The sequence below is a fragment of the Lycorma delicatula genome, chromosome 11 (genome assembly GCF_047948215.1).
Source record: "Lycorma delicatula isolate Av1 chromosome 11, ASM4794821v1, whole genome shotgun sequence".
Lineage (NCBI taxonomy): Eukaryota > Metazoa > Arthropoda > Insecta > Hemiptera > Fulgoridae > Lycorma > Lycorma delicatula.
Window position 1 is genome coordinate 38,396,935 of NC_134465.1, and position 22,861 is coordinate 38,419,795.

The 22,861-nt window shown below is 30.3% G+C and overlaps 1 protein-coding gene across 1 annotated transcript in view; it reads left to right on the forward strand.

Annotated features, from left to right (window-relative positions):
- Nucleotides 1–21,912, forward strand: part of LOC142332181 (stromal interaction molecule homolog) — a 159,444-nt gene extending 137,532 nt beyond the window's left edge. The window contains exons 12-14 of the mRNA XM_075378461.1: nucleotides 7,644–7,779; nucleotides 13,133–13,316; nucleotides 16,364–21,912. Of these exons, the coding sequence (XP_075234576.1) occupies nucleotides 7,644–7,779; nucleotides 13,133–13,316; nucleotides 16,364–16,663 (620 nt within the window). The 3' untranslated portion in view covers nucleotides 16,664–21,912. The remainder of the gene's footprint in view (nucleotides 1–7,643; nucleotides 7,780–13,132; nucleotides 13,317–16,363) is intronic.
- Nucleotides 21,913–22,861: the final 949 nt, after the last annotated feature.

The window sequence follows — 22,861 nt, forward strand, 5'->3', positions numbered from 1 at the left end:
ATTTACTATATCCTGTAAATTTTAATTTTTTCTGAATGTATTGATAAGGATTATTATTTTTCCAGTTAATATGGTCAGGATGGTTAATAATCCATTTAACTTAAATGTCTCATATGACTTAATATCCATTTTATGAAATCGCCATAAACCTCCATCAGAAATTTGGAATTACTCAAAAGATTCAAATTTTCAATAAAGAATTTGTAAAATTTGAATATGTTTTTAATTTTATTGTTTTAGAATATTATGGTAACTTTTAGATTTTCAAATTTTAAATGTTCCTTATTGCCAATTTAATTGGCTTCATTTAACCTACAGGTTGTAAATTTTCTTCAATGAATATTGTTAGATAGCCTTCCAAAATGAGTTAAATCGATTAGCCTGTTCATTGTGATACTTTGTCTAAATGCTACAAGAATCTCAGAAAAGCAGTTTGTAATAAGAATTATTACAATTTTTATTGTATTTTTACCTTAGTCATAAGAAAATTATCTGCTGTAGTTCACCTATAATTAATTTTAGTAATAGACAGCATTAATAAAAAACTATTATTTAATAAAAATTCTTCTGAATAACTAATGTTCATAATTAAATGGCACTGCAAAGTATAAGAAGTGGATACAAAGTAGTCTGAACGACTGTTTATTTTACTTAAGTATTAGGAATGATTAGAAGCTCTGGCTGTAATCAAAGGCATTTAACCTTCAAGTAAGAATAAGATACAAAGGTAGATGATGTGAAAGGATAGCTACTTATGGAGAAAAAAAATTGTCCTCAAAATAGTGCTTCAAGGTCCACTACAGGTAGTTGCTACCCATATTTTTTTCCATATTCTCATCTATGAGAAAAGAATTTTTTCCCAGATGGGTGCAACACTTATTCATCTACAATTTTGCTTTTACAAGAAAACTTTTATGCCATATCTTTTAATTTTTTTTCTTCTATACACTAAAGAACCACTTGTAAACAATTATGGACTTAAAAAAGCATCTCAACCCATTTCTTAGAACTTTCAAATAAAACAATGGAATTATCTGACTAAACTATTAAATAACTGTATAAAAGATTTGTTTGTTTAATGCTATGATAGCATTTAAAGTAAAAAATTACTGTATCAAAAAGAATTTCAGATGTCATTGTATTAATAAATTTTAATAAAAAATAAATACGAGATGTATAGTACCAGATGCCCAGGTACTTCACAGCCGGTTGTGAATCAATACATTGGCCTTTTATTGTGATGGACAGTCTAGGTCTCCATTTGGTTGCTGTAATGGCTACAATCTTGGTCTTATCAGGGGCCATTTCTAGTCCGACTCTCTCATCCAATCTTTGATTATGCCGTAGGAATTTTTAATCGTACGGCTGCCTCCGTATCGTAATGCCTCCGTGGTAGCATCAATTACTATCACTGCATCGTTTGTTTACCCTATCAGAGTGACTCCAATGGGCAACACAAGGTGAAATACATCATTATAAGTAAGATTCCATAGGGCTGGCCGAAGTACCGACCCCTATGGGACTCCTCTGTTCAGTATGCGATCAAGGGTTCTTCCCTCCACCTCACAAGTCAGTCTATGCCCAATTAGGTAGGACTGTGTCATCTTGATTATGTAATCCGGTACTTCGTACTCAAAAAAAAAAAAAAAGGAGAGGCTGGAAAATAGTAAAAATTATAGAGAATATAAAAGGAAATGAGAACTCTCAGAATTTTACATCTTTAGCTGGAAATAGTGCAGGGGATGCTGCCTCATGGCTGATAACTGCATGATGACGATTACACATTATAATTGTTTATATAAATATGTGATCATCTTTGGAAAATGACAGCTGTCACTGACATTGGAATCGATAGTGAAGTAAGACTAGTGGAAAACAAGATTACTTCAACCACTACGTCCATCTAACTTTCAATACAGTGTTGCTGTATTGTATTAATGCTATCAGCATTAATGAATGTTCAACTCACATTATGCAGATGATTAGGACTTAATTTTGGTGGTCACAAAATTCTTCACACCAAATTCAGAGGTTTTAACTAAACATGATTCAATTTATTCTATCTTTTGTATTTTTTATTTGCCTAACAGAAATTCAGACCTGGAACAGATAGATAAAAGGTGAAATTACTAATATTCACCAAAAGAATTTGGAAGAATGATATTTTATAAAGTAAACAAAAATTACCTGTTTCTGTTTTTCTTTTGCATTTCCTAAAATTGCTTATTATTGAAGTTAAGTGATTTCAGATATGCTATGGACTTAGCAGATCAATTAAAAACATGATTAAATACCTTTTATATTATTAATATTTTAAGGACCTTTGTAATTCAGGGCCTTAGCATAACATAATTGGGAAAATGATAAAATATAGAATTATAGTGACATTTTGGAAAAACGCAGTTGTTAGTAATTTTTATTGATGAATATAGAACAAAACAACCAGTTCCATTCAATCCAATTTTCAGCAAAGGGCAAAAAATTATATTTTATGTCAACGACCTTGGAAAAATTTTAAGTGTTTAATTAAAAAATTGAAAATTAAAACTGAAGATCAGTCGTTCTGACCCTCATTTTTGGATATTTGAAATTAAAAAAAACAAATAACCAAATTTATTTTTTATTTCTCAGTCGTTGAAATGTTGGTTGTTTTGATTCTACCTTTTAAAAAAGTAATACAATATAAAATTATTGTACAAAATAAATTCAGGACTTATTTCATCCTGGTTCATCATACTAATATTTTTGTTGTATTTTGCAATACTTCTGTAATTAGTAATATCACTTTTATGAGTATAATGTACTTTGGTCAAGTAAAAAGTATAAACGGTCGGTGGAAAAAATCCACAAAAAATATAATCAGATATTGGAGCTGATGGATAACATGAATAAAATACGTGATAAAGCTGTCGAGATGGAAAGCAAACTGGCACTGATGAGAGACAACAACATTGCAAGACATGTGTTCAGTTTGTTGAAAAGAAAGCATGAACCAGGTGATGACAATTTGGAAAATGAATACTAAATACTGCAGTGTCTAAATAAAAATATAAAGAAAGTCATGATTCGTTATTAATGCACGGTTTATGAGTGAACCGTGCCAAAGCTGTGAACATCCTACTGTAGTGCAAACAAATTTTACATTATGAAAAAATTCTATAATGAAATAAGACTGCTACACCGATTTTGAATGTACCATAATGAATCTGCAGGATGGTGATCATGTATTTTTGGCATCTGAAGTTTATAACTACTAAAGAAAAAACAAATAGTACCAAACTATTGTTTTCTGTTGCCTAACATGATTGTGCTGTACTTAAATATTCCTACTGTGTTACAGGTGTAAAGCACTGTGTCAGCATAGTTCTCTAATAAAACCTATATGAAATCTCAAAACAAAATTGAACATGATTTTAAAACAAAAGTCTTATAATTTACCGTAGTCTTGCCAAACGCAATAGAAAAATACTTATATATTTCATTATAAAAGACCAGTTTGTTAACTTATGTTTAAATGTGCTAATCAGAATTAACAAAAATAATTTGTTGCATATCTGATAAAATCAGCGAAGAAATATATTTGTTAAATAATTATCATTAATTAAACCATAAATTATATTAGCATACAGCTTATTAATTAATAAAAATTACCTCCCTTTTTATAGAAATCGGTTAAACTTATTTTGAAGATTTAGATTCTTCACTTTCCTATTGATTTTCTTGGTTTATTTAATTACAAACTTTTGTTGGAACTTGTTTTATAAATAATTCCAAAATTACGTTATTGCAGTAAAACTATTAATCAGAAGCATTAATTCATATTATTTTTATTGCTTCAATTATAATTATGTCTAATCCAACAAAATGTAACATAATGAAAAAAGTGAGAATGAATGTTGCTTTCTGATTGAAGAGTTAGAACATCGGCAGCTCTGATACCAAATTTGTAAAGGAGAAAGACTGTTTTTATTTAAATTCTTGTTTTACATGCTTAAAAAAATTTAATTTGTTAGCTGTTTTGATCAAATTCAATTTTATTATCAAAAATAACATCGAGTTTACTTTAAGATTTCACTGCTAAATCAGAGTTAGTATTGATTCTTTTGGAAGTCAGCGTGTTACTTAAAAGATTTTTTTCAGTTAAGAATAGAATTGTTTACAATAAACAACTTTTTAATGTGATCATTTTAAAAGTGAAAAGGAAACTAAAAGTATAAAAACACTAATAAAACAAAAGACCTCATTAATTTATTTTATAAAAATGTTGCTTTTGATTTTTTTTCTTTTTTACCATTTATCAGTTTTTATTTATTTTGTAGAACTCTGTTATTTTCTTTCCACTAAAGAATTCTTTTACTTTTCTGTGGCAAGATGGTGAATTTGTTTTAATACTATTAGCATCAGCATTTCAGATTCCTTTTGTCCCTTATTTTGTGAGCATTTCATCTGCTTCTCTGTATGTTATTTCATTTAGTGGACAAAGATACAATTTTTTTATCCATTTTTTGAATATTTTTTTATTGTTCATTAAGATGTATTCAATATATTTTCAGTTACAATTATATTTCTTTTAATTCTGTTCTGAGATAGTCATATTCTATTTCATCGGCAAACCTACTGTTGTCATTTCCTTTTAATACAAACCACATTTCACTTCAACATGTTGTTAGCGATTATTATGGAAAATTGTTTTTTTTTCAAAATTACTGTTTTCACGTTTAATTTTTACCTTTGCAGAAATATTTTCTTATATCTAATATTTTCTATGTTTTGTTGATCATCAGATGAATCAGACAAGATGAAGTTAGCTAGCAAAATAGACTTACAGTGCCTTTACATGTTTGAAGGTTTTCATTTAGATGAGCTATATTATCTAATATAAAAGTAATTTTTTCTAGTAAATTTTTACCATGAGATATCTTTTATATGCATTCAGATGAGTGAAGGTGATGAATTTTAAAGGTTTTATTATATTTTAATTGTTATAATCTTTTTAGTATACAGTATTAGTTATACATTCTGTTTGATTCATCTTTATTTGTACAACTTTTGCTCATAGATATGTTCAAATCTGTGATCATTTTACTTTTACATCATGGATACTCTCATTGTTATTATAATCAGTAATTTTTTTAATTGTTAAATTTACTTTACAATAATATATTTTTGCTGTTTTATAAATTAGTTTCTTTTTTATTAATTATACTCATATGTTGCATTATTGATTTATAGTAATTGTAACAGTGGTATAACTACTTCAATTTATGTTCGCTTTGGTTCTGTTTTATATTAAATCTTTTCAGTTTGAATCAGTTCCATCCGATATAGCTACCAATTACATTGTCAAGCTAAAAACATTTTACTGACTTACCCAAGACCCAGATTTTATTATCTAGATTAACTGCTTATACTCTTAGAATTCTGCCATAAGGATTTCTGGCCGGTTATTAACTCTGATCACATCAGTTTCAGAAGGTCAAATAGCCATCTAGACCTACACTCAGAGAAGAGATATTAGTCGCTTTATATTAAATCAGCTGTAGAGGGATGATTGAAAATATCACTGTTAAATTTTTTGAGTGGGACTGCACATTGTTATGAAGAAGAAAACCCTTCATGATCATTCCTTTTTTTTTGTTTGTTTGATTTCTGAAGCTTTATTGTATCTCGATAAACTTATGATCTTCTTGTGGTTTTTGGTACTATGAATTCTGTCTATATATAATTTACTGCTACAAAATCTGAATTCAGGCTTAATAATGTCAAGCATATCTACTTGAATTTTTTTAAATTATTGTGAAGAAGACAGTATCTCTTCAAATATTCTGCATCGATTGGTAATAATAAATCTTGATAACATAATGTTCAGTAACACTGACACATTCTGTGTATCTTACCATTAGTGATAAGATACACATTAGCACTTATCATTAGTACAGCTTTATCATTAGTGATTACTGTTAAGAATGGACATTAGATGGACATTTATTATGGAGATTATTGTGCAATAATATTTTGTTTGTGTGATAAAAAAAAAATATTTAATTCATGCTCAGGATGTAAAAATAATATCCTAATAATAAAGACCTTCTCACCGATTGTTAAGTACTAATTACTGCGTACACTGTAAACTTTTTCAGCGCCTAAAAATTTTTTTAAATGTTCTGTATTTTCTATCTTCCATATTTTTATTAAGATTTGAAGTAATTTAAAAAATATTTTATAAAAATATTTCCCGAGGTCAAAATAATAAATTAAAGATTTATTTTTTATATTCATACCTGAAAATCCCTATATTAGTTAATAAGTACACAAATGTTCATAAGAGTATCACTCTATTAGGATAGCGCTATGCTTAAGTTTGTGTGGATATACATAGCTGGAGATCAGGTGTAACTCCTACCCACTGGGTTGTTCTAGTGGTGAACTTGTCATCGCAAATCAACCGATTATAGAGTCGAGAGTTGTAAGGTTCAAATCCTAGTAAAGGCACTTTTATACAAATTTGAATACTAGATCGTGGATACCAGTGTTCTTTGGGAGTTGGAGTTCAGTTAATCACGTGTCTCAGGAGCAGTCAATCTGAGATAGTATAAGACTACACTTCATTTATATTCATACATATCATCCTCATTCATCTTCTGAAGTAATACCTTACGGTGGTTCTGGAGGTTAAACAGAAAAAGAAAAGGTGTAATTCTTGAACAATTGCATTTAGGAAAAGATACGGGAAATAACAAACAACAAAAAGCCTGAAAATGTTTTCCATGGAAAACTGGCAATTAAATAGGGGTTGGTATGTAAAAAAAATAAAATTTCCCACCTTAATGTTGGGAAAATGGAAGTGAATTGTAAAATACAATAATGTACGCTAATGCTAAAGAAAAAATATGTGAAATTCCTTATATAAAGTTTTTTTTTTGTAATTGTTATAGTTTTAGCAATCCTAACAGAAGTATACTTTTAAATTGAACACCCTATGTATATTGCCATCATTCAACAGAAATGGATGCATTAATTTGTCTTTTTTCTACTTTATTTGGCTTACTCTTTCTGCATCTGTAGTGTACATATTCTTTATGGTCAGTCACTCAGTGTAAGACAGAACACCTGAGACGTCTTATCAAGAATATTGTAACCACATGTCATTAACTAAGCCAATTAAAATACTATCTGTACAGAAAAATTGTTAACCACTTATTATTTCCGAGAGTCATTTTACTTCCATCTTGCTTATGTTTCTGTTTTTTATTTTAAAAATCGAAAAAGAATAAAAAGCATATATATATATAAAAATTTGTTAAGTAAGTCTGACAAGTATAAACCCTTAGACATAAGCTCCAAAAATTCTATATTTCAAAGTTTGCTGACATGAAATATCCCATTTGGAATCTTAGGGTTAAGAATCAATTGGGAAAAATTTTTTTTGGATGGTAATGGAATTTAGCTAGGAACTGCATAAGTTAATATCTTAAGAAAAAAATAAATGCAGAAATAAATTGATTTTACCTGTATATTATATTATATTATTTTTTCTTTAAAAGAATTAAAATGAAGCTATTATTGGTCAAGATATTTTTATTTTAGATATTCCTATTTAACAGTTTTTCATATTTTATCTTTTTTTTTTCACTTTTTTGTAGACAGAGGATTTGATATGCAATTAGGTGCTTGGAGAGAACATGAGGCAGCTGATTCATCAGAAAGTGAAAAATTAGATCTAGATGATGATGATTCAAGAGCTAATTCAAATGTCCATTTTACTGTCGGGGGTGATCAGTAAGTATTTAATTTTTCAACTATTTTTTTATGACATATATTAATTTTCTTATAATTATCTTTTAATTATATAATTAAAAGAAAATCAAAAAGAAGTATTTCTCACCAAGAAACAGGAGATATTAAAAATCCTGCCCAGAAATTCAAAAAAGTTCTAATGAAATAATCATTGAAAATTTTATGAATTTTAATCAAAAATACGGATCAGTGTAAGAGATGCTGTATGAGGATTAGGATAAATATAAAGGTAAGAAAGTTGATGAGCAAGAAAAGTAGACAAAGAGATAATGGCGAATATTGTCCTATGCAGAAGGACTGATCAAGAAGTAGAGAGATGGATCGGGCGGCACAGAATTTTAATTAAATGAGAGCAGATGGATAGAAGCAAGTAGTAGAGAATGGAGTGAAGGAGTAAGAGGTTACAATGGGTTTTAGTATTATAAAAATAAAGATAGTCATAAATGTAGGCTTACAATAAACCTGCAGGTATAGTCAGCAGTTCACCCGAGAAATGAGAAAGCGGCCATTCCATTGATTATTACCTGCTCAGTCTCGAAGATGTAGCTGATGAAATGACTGACCTGACTTAATTTCTGAGGTAAAAAAGAATCTAGGATAAGAAAAGAGGACATGTGAGAGGGAATACGTGCTCTTCAGAAAAATCAGTGTTACGACCTTTAAGTTATGAAATAAAACTTGTAGAAATATCTCCTTGACTAGCAAATATATTAATTAAACAACCAGATCAAACTAATTACTAGTTTGTGGGTCAGTGAGTATGTGATACAAAGAACTTATACGTACACATTTAAAAATAACAAAAATTTTTTTTTTAAATATTAAAAAATAATATTTATTATTTTTGTAAATTTTAACTGTTTTAAAGTTGTATTAAATTAAAAACAACTGCCAAAAACTTAGTAACCTTAATTTGAAATCTTCAGAAAGTTGAACTTCTTGAATAGTTAAAACAGATTTTTCTTTACACCTTATATACATGTTTTTAATTGTTTTTATTTTTGTTTTGCCTATAAAAAGAGACAGACTGTGTATGAAAAAGTATCCATTTACAAGATACACTACAAGGTAAGGAACTACTAGGATATTGATAAAAATAAGTAATAAATTGAGATTTTAGTAACCACAATCAAGTGTGTGCTAAGAATATCTGGAATGTAGAAAAGCATATACATATCACATTTTCCTTGAGATTTTATATGAAAATATTTTAAATATTAGAATTCTATTAGGCAGATTATTGTTGGTAGGATTGTTATAATAATCCAAGACTAAGTAATATGACTTTTTGTTTTTAAAAAAAAAAGAATTGCTTTTTATGCCTTCAAACTATGAATGTAGTGCAATTTCATTAGAAAAAAATTCTACTGCAGTTATCTGGAAAAAACTTACAGGATCTGCAGAGGAATTTTTTATTTAAATTTTTTTAAAAAAATCATGAAATTTTCATATAGTGAAGCTTAAGATTGAAACTTTTTTTAAAACAATCTCTTAAACACATACAAACAGAGTTGACCTTTACAGTTCTCCTCAGAGAGACACACTTACAAATTTTACTTATAAAGCATAAAAAGTTTTCTTAGGAAACTTGAAAAGTATGAAATTTATAAACTCATTTCATTTGACAAAACAACACGGTAAATGGGATACATTAATATTGCAGAAAATTATTAAATATTTACAAAATAAATCCTTTAAATTTATTTTGTGAATGTTTTGGTAAATTTCTTTAAGCTGACCATAGAGTAAACTGTAATATCTGATATTGATGAAGAGTTCTAAGTAATTTTAAACTGAAAGGAATTTTCTTAGCAGGAAAGATCGAACATTTTGTACATATCAGTTTATTATTCTTTTAGTTAATTATAAAATTTAGGAAAAGATATTTATTAAATTACACGATTATATATACCAAGCAGGCTATGTCAATTCATCTCTGCACATGGTTCAATTTGTTTTCAAATAATTCAGCCAAGTGATGTAATGTCTCATATGTATGCAGTTTTTAGGTTGTTTGTGCATGGTCTGTTGTGATACATTACTTGTTTTGCTGCAACCCATAGAAAGTAATTTGTGGGAGTCAGATTGGATATCCCAACCCATAGGGGGAAGACCTTGTGACGCTACCAGTCACCACACCATCCCTTCCATTCTGAGCCCTTACGGGCTTTACTGGAGGTTATCTTTAGACCCTCTAACTGATTACATCTCACAGTCATCAACCAGGCCTCGGTTGGGATGCCACTGATGCCTTAGCAGACATTTGCATCAATAAAATACAAATCAAATTTTGCCTTCATGTAGGCCTCAAATGGACATCTTCACATTCAACCTAACATAATTCCCTCAAACTAACTGACTGAAACCGTGGAGACACAAACCCCGCACCTAGTCCAGATTTGACAACACCGTTCGTGACTGTGAATGTCTCAGAAAACATACAAGTTGAAAGTTAAATCAGTGCTACACTCATAAAAAGGAAAATTATGTTTTTCATAACATATAAATTCAGACGTGCACCCAAATAAATTGACCAATTTAGGTCACCTAACAAGGGGAACATAACCTCATTCTGGTCCACACAAGAGCCGGGGACAAACCCTGCACTCCCACCTGGTCCCATCATGGAGTCTCGCGCGATATTACCAAGTCACAACCAGGATCGCCCTCGGTCATATAAGCTACCATACCCTGGCAGCGCAGCCATTCCCACCAATGGGAGCTCCAAATCGAATCACAAACAACGCCAATATACGTCATCATATATATAATATGATGCCAATACACCAACCTCCAACCAATCTAATGCCTAGACCAGAACCCTAGCCACCCAGGATCCTACCATGATCGAGTACTTTGATTAAACTCCCTCTGCAGACCTACATACCTCAAGGGCGCGAAGAAGACCAGCCACTATAGACCACTCATCCAGTTAATATGGAGATCCAGAAATGAATGTATTCTCTCAAGTTCCCTAACAGCTCGTAAACGTTCGACCTTGCATCGGGGACAGACATAAAGAACGTGGTCCACTGTATCATCAGTCCCACAATCCTGGCATTGACTCGAATCCACAAAACAAAACCTAGCCAAACTTATTCGAAAGGCACCATGCCCAGAGAGAAATTGTGTGGTATACCAATTAGGGGAGACCCATCCAATCGGACCTAAACCAGACACTATAGGAAATATACCATGTGTGTAGCGACCTGTGGGGGATTCATCCCACCTAACCTGCCAGATGCAAGGCCCCAGTCTTCAATCTCCTGCTTTTGTTCTGATGTCAGTAGGTTTTTTACCTTGGAAATGTAGCGTTCCCTATGCTCATTAGCCAAGATATCTATTGGTTTGACAACGGCTATAACACATTCTGCCTCCCGCAAGACTGTTCTATATGCACCTATAACAGCTAGCAAGAAGAGTCACTGGCCCCGCAGCAAAATGTTCATGGAATACCTAAAAGACATGTGGTGAGCCCAGACAGGTGCAGCATACAGCATAATAGCTTTGTTGACACCTTTGTAAAGGATACACATGGTATGGTAATTCCAACCCCCAGTCGGGATGAATGACTCTATACATTCCATAAAAAGCATCAGCGCACTTTTTTGCCATGTACTGTAATTTCAAATTATCATCAAGACTAACACCCAGGTATTTTTGAGCCGTAACTTATCGAATTGGGAGACTAGGCATTCGAACCCGGATTCATTGGGAAGCAGCCAATTGGCCCTAAAGTAACATCATTGTGGTTTTCTGTGGGCTGAAAATCATCTTACGTTGGAGACTTCACAGTCAGAGTGTCTCACAAGCATGAGCAGCTTGGAACTCCGATGTAAATGCGGACATCTCAAACGGACATTTTCACATCCAACCTAACATGATTCTCTCAAACTAACTGACCGAAACCGCGTAAGCGTGAACCATGAGCAGCTCGGAACTCTACCTCATTACGCCAATCCCCTTCAGTCAGTAACAGCACATCATCCATATAAGCGACAACACGACAACCAAATGGCAACCTTAAACACAGCATCGAATCAAATTCTATGATCCAAAGAAGGGGACTCAGAACACTGTCCTGAGGCCATCCTTTAGTTAAGGTCTTACGAACCTCTGAGCCGCCATTACACAGGGAAACGGTTCGATGGCTGAAATAACTTGAGAGCACTTCTAATTCATTTCATGTACACTTACACTTCTGCATCAGAAACAGGGCAGAGGGCCACCCTAAGTTGTTAAATGCCCTGGATATTGTCAGATTGGGTAATCTAACTTCTGAAAATGATTTGTTCAACAAAGATTTTTGTAAAAATATAAACCTATTAGCTGTGGTGCCATCTTTTTGAAAGCGACTGTGATTGATTTCCACTTCTGTTAACTGACTAATGAGGTTTGTTAAAACACAGCACAATAACGATTACTGTTAACTGTATTTTCAAAAAAGATTGGATCCACAATGAATATTCTACTCACCCAGACTCCAGTTTCCACTTCATGTAAAGTTTGTTCCTGTAATTCATGGTGGTTAGTTGTCGACCATAGTCATGTATTTTTTCAGTTAATATACCCTCCAGATGAAACAATACTTCATCTGTAAAAAAAAAAAACATAATGCCGAGGATACCTACGGAATTATGGTCAATAAAATGTTTAAACCATTGATAATAATATATCCTTTGGTCATGATGTGTAGGTTTCAGTTCTTGAACACACATTACTTTGTAGGAGAAAAGTCTCAGTTCTTTTCTTATAGGTTTATGTGCGGTAACAAGTTTGATATCTTGCTGCGGTACTGACTTATGCATTGACTTTGATGGACTTTAGGCTACAGCATCCAAAATATCAAGCAGTTTCCCTTCTTTTAATGTAGGTGGTCTTCTATTCGATCAGCATCTTCAATGGAGCCTATTGCCCAAAATTTTTCAATAAGAGTTTATTACGGTGAGGAACAGAAATATTTGGAAACTTTTCAGAAAACTTACGCTTCACTAAATCAGTATACTTATCACCTTCATGAAAGACATGTTCATTGAGAAAAATGCAATCCTCTACCGAAAGAATCATTATGTTTCTCACAACTATTGATTCCGATAAATCAAAAAAATGAAGCATGTTCAATCACAACTCAACAACTGACGTCTTGGTATATTAATGAGAAAAACCCAATGAACCCACAGAGCAACCATCCTAACACCGAAAGAACAGAATGCACCACATAATTTTAAAGCATGCACAGCAACTTTCTGAACGCACTGTTTGTAATATGTGTATAATTCAATGTATACAATTATATTTTGAGAACGTTTAAGACTGTATAATTTTTGCTTAAAAGGGATGAAACATCAGTACCAACAGGAAAAGTTCAGCAACCACAACAACAAGCACAGCAGCAGCAGCAGCAGCAGCAACAACTGACCCATCATAGATCTGGTAGTGGGGACTTGTTCAATAAATCTACTAGAATGTCACGGTCTTATAGTCAAGACATACATCCAGAGCCTATTCATGAGTTTGAGGTAAGTTTAATAGTATTTCACTGCTTATGTTAAATTATTATAATCTGTGCTCTCTCTCTCTCTTACACACACACACACACATATATATATAAAACATACACACAATGTGCTCATACACATAGTGTTTTATAAATTTGTTTTACTGTTTACTATAAAATTAAGATCTTTACCTTAATCTTTTAAATTAAAATGTTAACTTGAATTTTTAAGAGAGTTCAGTAAACCTGGTTTTAGCAGAATCTTCTACAACAGAATATTTCCCTGGATTCATTTATTTTAATAAAAATGTAATGCTATTATTGCTTATAATAATGGAAACTGGCTAATATATAAATGGAAAGCAATCACCAGAGTTAATACAATTTTTTTTTTTTTTTCAATTGCATACAATATTTTCCAAGAAATTATAAATACTAAACATGTTTGAAGTATACTAAATGTTACATTTAACTTAAAAAAACAAAAAAATTAATCATGTGTATGTTTTTCTTAATGTCACGTTATAACTGGTAATGACATAACAAGATTATAAAATGAAACGTGTTCAAAACAGAAAACCAACGGGATGAAATATTTTTCCATTTTGGATAGGTTTCTGTTTTATCCAGTTACGACAGTAATGATGAACATACTGTGTACTGTTTGTGCTAAGTAATAATGTGCCATGCTAAGAATACACATCAACTTACCTAGAATGTTGTAGTCAACTAAAATAATAAAGTATATAATTTATTAAAATAATTCAATTTGTAGGCATATTGGAAATTTTTACTACACAATTAAACGCTACACTAATTAACTATAAAAACACAATTTTTTCAAAAATACAGAATATATGATTAAGTTAGATTTTTATCACGATTATTTGTGTGATTTCCACAAGTCAACCAATGTTACCTGCTTTATATTTTCTTTAATTGCATGCTGTTCTGATTAACTATGCACTTTACACAAATACTCCAAAAATTCAATACAGTTTTTTCTTGGCGAACTTCTTAAGCTTTGGAGCGCATCAAAATACGAGTTTATTTTGACAGGATCTTCAATGTTCTTGTTGAATTACCAGATTTGGTACAGTCTTCATCTTCATCAGTAGGCGGTTCAATATCATCATTATCTTCCCATGGAACTGGCAAAACTCCCTCATTGCATTGTTAGCCGTAATACTGGTAGCCAAACCAGTGTTAGAGTTTACAAATGTATCGGAGTCTATTTCAGATTCATTAGTAAAGTACAGATCTTTTAAAATTTTCATCTGCTTCATCTAAGATTACAGTTACTGCATTTGGAAGAGATGAGAATTTATCCTTTTTAAAACATTTTGTTATGTTTTTTCTTTTTTACATTCTTTACTGCCATATGAATCCAGTAGACAGTATCAAGTACTGAAATTGATTTCACAAGGTCATTAGTGCTCTTCACACCATTCACTTTCGTAGTAATTGATTACAACACTGTTCTTCTGTAGTGAAAATCAGTGTCCTTCTGATTTTCATGGTGTAAATCACACCTTGACTCTGATGGTTGTGTGATGCTGATAGTGTTAAGTGGAAACCAGACTAATTTAATGTTAGACAAATTGATATGAGGATGATAAGTTGCATTATCAGGGAATAATGGAAAGTGAGAATTTTGAATTTTCATTCTAGAATTAAAATTGTTCAGCCATTCCGCTGTTGTAGAAGTCTCCGAGCTATTTTGTTAATTCATCAAGTCACAGGGAGTTCAACATTAATATGAGAAAAACACTGTGGTCTTGCCGATTTATTGATTTCGAGCGATTGTAGAAGTTCCCCACCTATGTTTACACAATGAAGTACAGTAAGGCATTTTTTTGACATCTTTCTGTCAACACAATTAGTTTACACAATCAAGTAAACCCGACTGCAGTATTGATAGAAAAGAAGTATATGCAAATTGTCATATAGTAAACAATGACATCATTTTTGTAGAATATGTATGGTGTCACCATATCTGTTCGCTTTCATGTTCAACTATCATTTCACATACATCTGTCATAGCTTTTTATAGGATACTGTCATTTTTAATCATCTTCAAAAAATGTTGATAAATAATCAATTTCCCTTCCTTAATATCCATAGTTCATACAGTATATTTTCCATATTATTCAGGGTGCCTAACTTTTTATTACTGCATTGAGAAGGTTCTGTATTGTACAGGATGATTTACATAGATTTTTCTACTTTTTTAATGAGAACATATTATTTTTCCAAAATGAGAAGATTTCTATCTTGTTCAGGATCCGTTTTGAAGAATTTCACTGAACTTTGTTATTTGTGAATGATTATAGACAACTAGACTGTGATGTAAGCACAAGGCGCCGTTCAAACGTAAAGGCCGATTAGTTATATATAAGAGTTGGCAACACCGATTGGTTGACGCATGTACAGCAGCTTTAAGTGATCTGTTGGGCATGTAACTGCCACATTGCTATCAGTCCATTGCTGTTAGTGTGTTAAAATGAGTGTAGTAATAATAATGCCACCAGTTGTTGTGAAATTTGATTGATGATTAGATTCTAAAGGCAAGATAGAATAATGCTGCTGAAATTTTTAAAAATAACCATAAAAAATCTCAATAAAGATTTTGCTAGTTAATAATAAACATATGCCACATTTCCCTTTATGACCCTTTTTTACATTAAGAAAAATTACCACAAATAACCAAACATAACCTAATTTATGCCACCATAAACCATATTAATGATAATATCAATCGCAGAAAGTGTAAGATAACTGCCAAAAAAACATGCTATATATTACTAATGAACAAGCCTCGTATAATTCTAACTCTCAAAATCATATTTAATTAATAAGGTCTTAATTTACACAGGTTTTCCAAGTTTACATCTCCCATGTAAATCAAGAGTCTGTTGTGGAAGTAATTATGGTTTAGCTGTTAAAATAATAAATTCATGATATTGATTAGAAAGAGAGAACAGAAAATAATACGATTTTTAATTTTTGAAAAACTGTTCATTTAATTTTTTTACTTGTACTAATTTTTAATCTATTATTATTTTTCAGCCTTCATTACCAAAAATGTCACAATCAGAAACTAATCTTGAAACTCACAGTACACAGAGCCATCAGATTTCAAACACATCAGTTGCTCCACCACCACGTGTACGTAAAATTATTTCGCGTAGTAAAATTGAATCACCACAATTGACTGTCGATGAAGAAACTTATTCAACGGATTCTAATTCAGTAGTTGATGAATCCATTACGTCGGATAAAACTAAAAGTAAGAAATTTCATTTTCCTAAATTTAGAAAACCAAAAGCACAGGCACAGATCCAGCACCAATCAAAGCCTACATCATGACTAGTATTTACTAGATTTAATGTTTTTATTAATATATTAATGTTTTGTTAATATTATAATTTAGCTATTACTTTTATTATTTTCCTCACTACTGGTTTATTTTATGTATTATAAAAAAGAAATTAACTGTATTTTTAAGTGGTCAGCAGTTTTATATATGTAAATAAACAAGTAATTGAAATACATCTGAACATAATCTTTCAATATATGTTAAATGCGCATTTATTTTCTCTCACTCTTATACAAATTTCTTTTTCTATATGAGTAGTGTCATATATTTTATTCTAATCCTTAAATAGTTATGATAAAATAATGGTTAAATAGTTATGAGAAAATAACAGGATAAGCAAAATTGATCATTTAAGCAAATTTTTATAAAACTTATAATAAACTGATGTCCTCTTTTTCTACAAACAATTTACAATCTCATTGCTGGAATGATACAAAAAAGTAATACATTTTTCATAATATATCAGTAGTAATCTTATCTTAATATATTTTTGTAGATTGGTTTGCGAGATTAAAGAATGGAAAGAGAAGGTGGTCAAAGGGAATCATTGGATATTTACTGTCTTAATCAGAATTCTGTGACTGACTGAGAAAGTAGTCAGTTTGGAACAGAATTGGTCTGAAAAAATGTTCAAATTAGTTATACCATTAATATTTTATCATTTCAGTAATAACATTAATTATGTTTTCAGTGGGATGTACCATCTAGATTTTGTGTGAAAGAATCTTAATCCATTTTGTGCAAAGGAAGTAATAATATTAACTCATCTATAAAACATATAAATGAAGGGGAGTTAAGATTAACTTATGCTGTTTCTCATAAGACAAAAAGTCAGAGGTCATCAGTTAAATTAATTTATTTTTATGAAAGTTAAAAATGTTAAAAAAAAAAAATAATAATAATAATGTGAACTTATAAAGAAACAGTGCTTTCATAATTTACAAAGCCAATAATTTATAAAAGTTAAAACTGACTGTTAGTAAAGATAAATTTTTTTTAAATTATACATAGAATCAAAGAAGTCAACCTCTCAGAAAATACACTATTGACCAGATGAACAATCTTGAAATCAGTCCCTACAAAGAAAATTTATCAAACTTTGTTAGGGGCTCATAAATCCTTAAAAACACCATTTTGATGCCTGAAAGTGAAAGTCACCTTACAGTAACTTTCTAATAATAATAATATAAATATTAATCTTTGGCTTTTTTATGACAACATTTAAATGTTATAACAAAATATATAAAAAATGTAAACAATTTCCTCAAAATTAACTATAGTAAGTCAGAGATTTGGACCAGCTGACACCAATCGACAAAGAAAGTTTAAAAGTGTTGTTAACTCATTAATGATTATATTAATAGGTATAGAAATTTTTTGTACGCCTGTTTAACAATAAATAATCTATAAAGTGGAACAAAAATAGAATGAGAAAAAGTATAACAGTTTCACTTTTACGTTGTTAACAATGCAAATACCTTTTGAATTCAATAACAGAATAAAGAATGCCAATTATTATTATTGATCATCATTATTGCTTGGTCATCTGGCTGTTGAAGTAGCCTGTAACCGATAACAAAACCTCTGAACTGAATTTAAATGATAATTTCAAGCATAGTTACAAAATAATAAATAAATAAATAATAAATAAATTTTAACGATTCTTCGACGGTTAAATAGATTTTAATTAATTCCTTTAACATTCTATAACCTATAAAACCTCCTTTAAGCTATACTACCATGAAATTATAACATATTGCTCTTCCTGCAAGTTACATTACGAATGTAATTTAGTTGGTGATAAAAGTTTATATTTATTTTATTAAATTGATAACAATCTTGCTTTGAAAAGTCTGCTGACTGGAAAAATCTATCACTATATACATACACTTTTATATGTTCATAATTGCGATGGAGTGATAGTATCTTCGCATTTCATTAAGAAGGTCCTGGGTATGAATTCTGGTCAAGCGTGACATTTTTCATACACTACAGAATTTTCATTCCGTATACTCAGGCACAACCTTTATGCTTGTGTAGTGAAACAAATTATTATTTGTACATACATTGGCCCATAATATTAATGATTTCAGATGGTAGAGCTTCACTCCTGGAATTTTTGTTACTTCTTCAGCCTGCCAACACTATATAGTTGATGTAGACCTTACCCAAACCACCATTTTTGTTAGTCTTGAGCCTGTCTTATCCAGTTATTTCCCACTACCCTTACAATGTTTTCTTTTTTTTAGTTCACTTTTGTTTTCTCCCCCCTGGAGCCGGGCCTGAAAAACTAAAAAAACTAAAAAACCGGAATAGAAGAAAAACTAAATTAAACACAATTAAAACTACACAAAACAAAAAAAAAACACCTAAGAACAAAAACAAACAATGAAACATTAAAAAAAGCCACTATAATAATATCAAAACACAGAGAGCTAAGAACATGTCCATAATTGCTTAGATCTCAACACTAACTTGCCTCTCGAGTCTTGCTCGATGTCTGTGTCACTCATATGGTCTCCGTTCCATTATCCGTTTAGGTCACCTATTGTTCTTCGCGCTAAATGTCCAGCCCATTTCCATTTATTTTGCGCTATTCTCACCCCAACATCGTCTGTCTGTTCTCTTATTCATTTATTTTTTTCTCTTTCCACCTTATATTCATTATATACCTTTCCATTTGTCTTTCTGCTGTTTGCATTTTTTCCACTGTTAGTTTTGTTAGCCATGTTTTCGATCCATAAATCAGTACTGGAATGATGCACCAATTAAATAACCTCTTCTTACTCTCTTTTTTATTCCACTCTCTAGGTATCTTTTGATTCTTCCATGAGTATTCCGTCAGACCTTATTCTTCTTTTACTTCCTTTTATTCTTATTCCTGTACTTCTTATATTCATCAACTTCCCCTAGTACATATACTCCTCTACCACCTCTATCTTCATGCCTCTCAATGCTGTATCCCACTATCCTATCCCCTCTTCAGCTGTTTTACTCATCATTTTTGTTTTATTTTGAAGTTTATCACTAGACCCACTTCTATCATTGATTTTAGTTCTTCTACAGAGTTTGCTAATATTAAATATCAGCAAACGTAAAATGATTCAGTCTTTTCTCAATTATATTTAGTCTCTTGTTTCCCCAATGTAATTTGCTCATAGTAAATTCTAAAACTGCTGTGAATAACTTTGATGATAAAGGGTCATCACCCTGCTGCACACCTTTTTACACTTCAAATTTGTCACTCTATTTACCATTACAAAGGCATCAGCTCGTTTATATAGATGCTCAATGATATTTCTGTATCCATCTTTTATTCCCATCCATTTTAATGTTTTTCTTAAGGAATCTCAATTTAATAGAATCAAAAGTTTTTAAAAATCTATAAATCCCACATATAAAGGAATACTATACTCCTTGGCCTTTTTTGTAAGCATATCTTGACATTTGCATGTGACAGACAGTTCCATTATTTTTTTTAAAACCTGCTTGTTTCTGTGGTTGCATCTCATCCAGTACATTATTTAATTTCTTAACTGTTATTTTTGTGAGTAATTTGTAAATATGTGACTAGAAGCTAATAGGTCTGTAGTTTCCTATCATTTTAGGGTCTCCCTTCATATACAAAAATATAATTATTGCATTATTCCATACTTCTGGTATAGCACAGGTTAAACAACTTTGTTATTGGCTTTATTATTTTGTTATTTCCTTCCTGTATTATCTCTGTGGCAATATTGTCTTCTCTTGATGCTTTCTTAGTCTTCATTTTTCTTAAAGCCCTCTTTATTTCCCAAAGCTTTATTAATGGTACCTTGTTTATATCTCTTCTCTCAAGTTTGATGCATTCTGATTCATATTGCCCTCCTTATCCTCCTCTTTCCATTTATCTGGATCATTGTATAATGATCTTGGAGCTTATGTTACAATTGTTTGAAAACCTAATTTATAATTTTTACATACCAGCATAGCTCAGACATACCAGTTAAATTAATAAAATCTCTGAGGAATCGAGCACGATGCTTTCTAGTATTGAAATCTCATGTTACAGGTTACTGCAACCTAGTGGCTATTGGCTGAACTCCAACGAGCAGGATTCTTTGATTTTGTTAGTCCATATTGTTAACCTAAGAAATAGATTACACTCATTAGGGTTTCCCTTCCAGTACTTTGATCAGTTTTCACCAAATTTCAGTTCGGAGTTCCAAAAGATATTTTTTACAGGTCGCCTTTTCCCAATTTATAAAGTTTTAATTTGAATTTTATCACTTATGAATAAATAAAGAAAATTAATCAAGATTTAAACTTTAATGACAAGGTTGTACAATGTAGTTAAGAATTTAATATTCTAAGAAAAATTCTTTCAAATATATTAAAAATTAGATCATATCTAATGAAAGAAGCTGGTTTTTACCTGTTTTCAAGGTTTTTTTTTTTGTTTTAGAAACCATATAATTAGACAAGGCTTAGATTAATTTAACTACATCTGTTTGGTGGGTATGAAAGTTGAGACAATCTTCACATAATAAATCTAGAGTTAAAAATAAAAGGACAGATTATTTTTTTCCTAAAAAAAATTTATGTACAATGGGGAGGGTATTTGATAATATTATATCTAAATAATTTCTATTAGAATTTATTTATTATGAACTTGTGTGTATTCTAATATCTGATTGAAGCCTTGCTGGCTTTTCGTCGTATCACTTGTCATTCCGGTCATTTCTTTATAGATCACGCCATTTGAGCCCAGATTAATGTTCACAATTTAGTTTTATCAAGGAGTACTAATCAAAGAATTTTTTTATGTAAAAGCCATTTACTACTAAAAAAATCTGAATGAGTAAAAAATTAAAAACTATAAATAGGAATAGATAAATTTAATTTCTGTAGTATTATTTTCAATTCTGCAACATTTTTTATTGCTTAACTGATACTGAAATGTTATGTTCAGATTAAATGTATTAATGATTTTATAATTTAATTGATATATTGTCTACTACAATGAATTAATTGAATTTATTTGGTGCTAGATAAACATAAAAGTATGCGTGTGCAGCACATATACACACACACAAACATACACATACACACACACACATACATTATATAAATATATTTAAAAAATTAATATTATTGTTATTTTTACTTAAATTGTAAGCATGTGAGATAAATTTAATAAAAGACATATTTTATTTTTTAATTTTTGATTTTACTACATTACAATTTATGTACTTTTACCTATAATAGATGTATGGCTGATTAGTATTAATATTTTTTTTTATGATGTTTCTGGTTTTGTGTAAAATGGAAGATGTTATAGTACAATTTTTTTTGTCATCAGTGGATTTAACTAATTTGATTCACTTCTCTTAATTCTGTTTTTCATTATTTTTAACATGAACATATTTGTTAAATCCACCGTGTTAAATTATTTGCATTACTTTATTCAAAATTTGTTTCTCGCTGCAGTTAACATTTTTTCCCGTTTAATGGTAACATTAGTGTAGCGTATCATTAAAAAAGTATAAAAATAAAAATTATTAATTTAATACTCAGAATAAAGATTTTGATTTGATTTCATGTACTGACCTCCTTAAATTCCAATAGATATATCATCCATTGTTCTGAGAGAGATGTTAATATTTACCCACTTCTTTCTTTATACAGCCCCCCGACACATTATCGTGTCTTTTCTTTCTTCAATTTAATAAAAATTACATTTTAGAAAGTAAACATTTATTGTTATGGATTAGATTATAACTTATGTACCTCTAGAGATGGAAATATTTACATTTTTATTATTTTCTATATCGATTTTGACCATTTGTTACTTTAAATGATAGATTTGTACATTTATTTTACAATAATTCTGCCATCCTTAATTTTTTTATATTTTTTTGAGAGTATGTAGAATAAAAATGAATTCATACATTTTTCATTATAATATGATTTTTTTTTAAATAAACAAATTAAACAATTTATAAATCACTATAGTAAATGTATTCTCTTTCTTAATAAATTAAAAGTAATGTGTTTTATTGTATGCTGGAATTTTGTTCATGTTATATAATTGTTTTATATCAATTCTTATTTATTGGGATTTCTGCTAGTTGTTAAAGAGGCTTATTTTTCTATCAAAATGAGAAACTGTTTACAATATAGTAATTTTGTTAATTAACATTAACCAG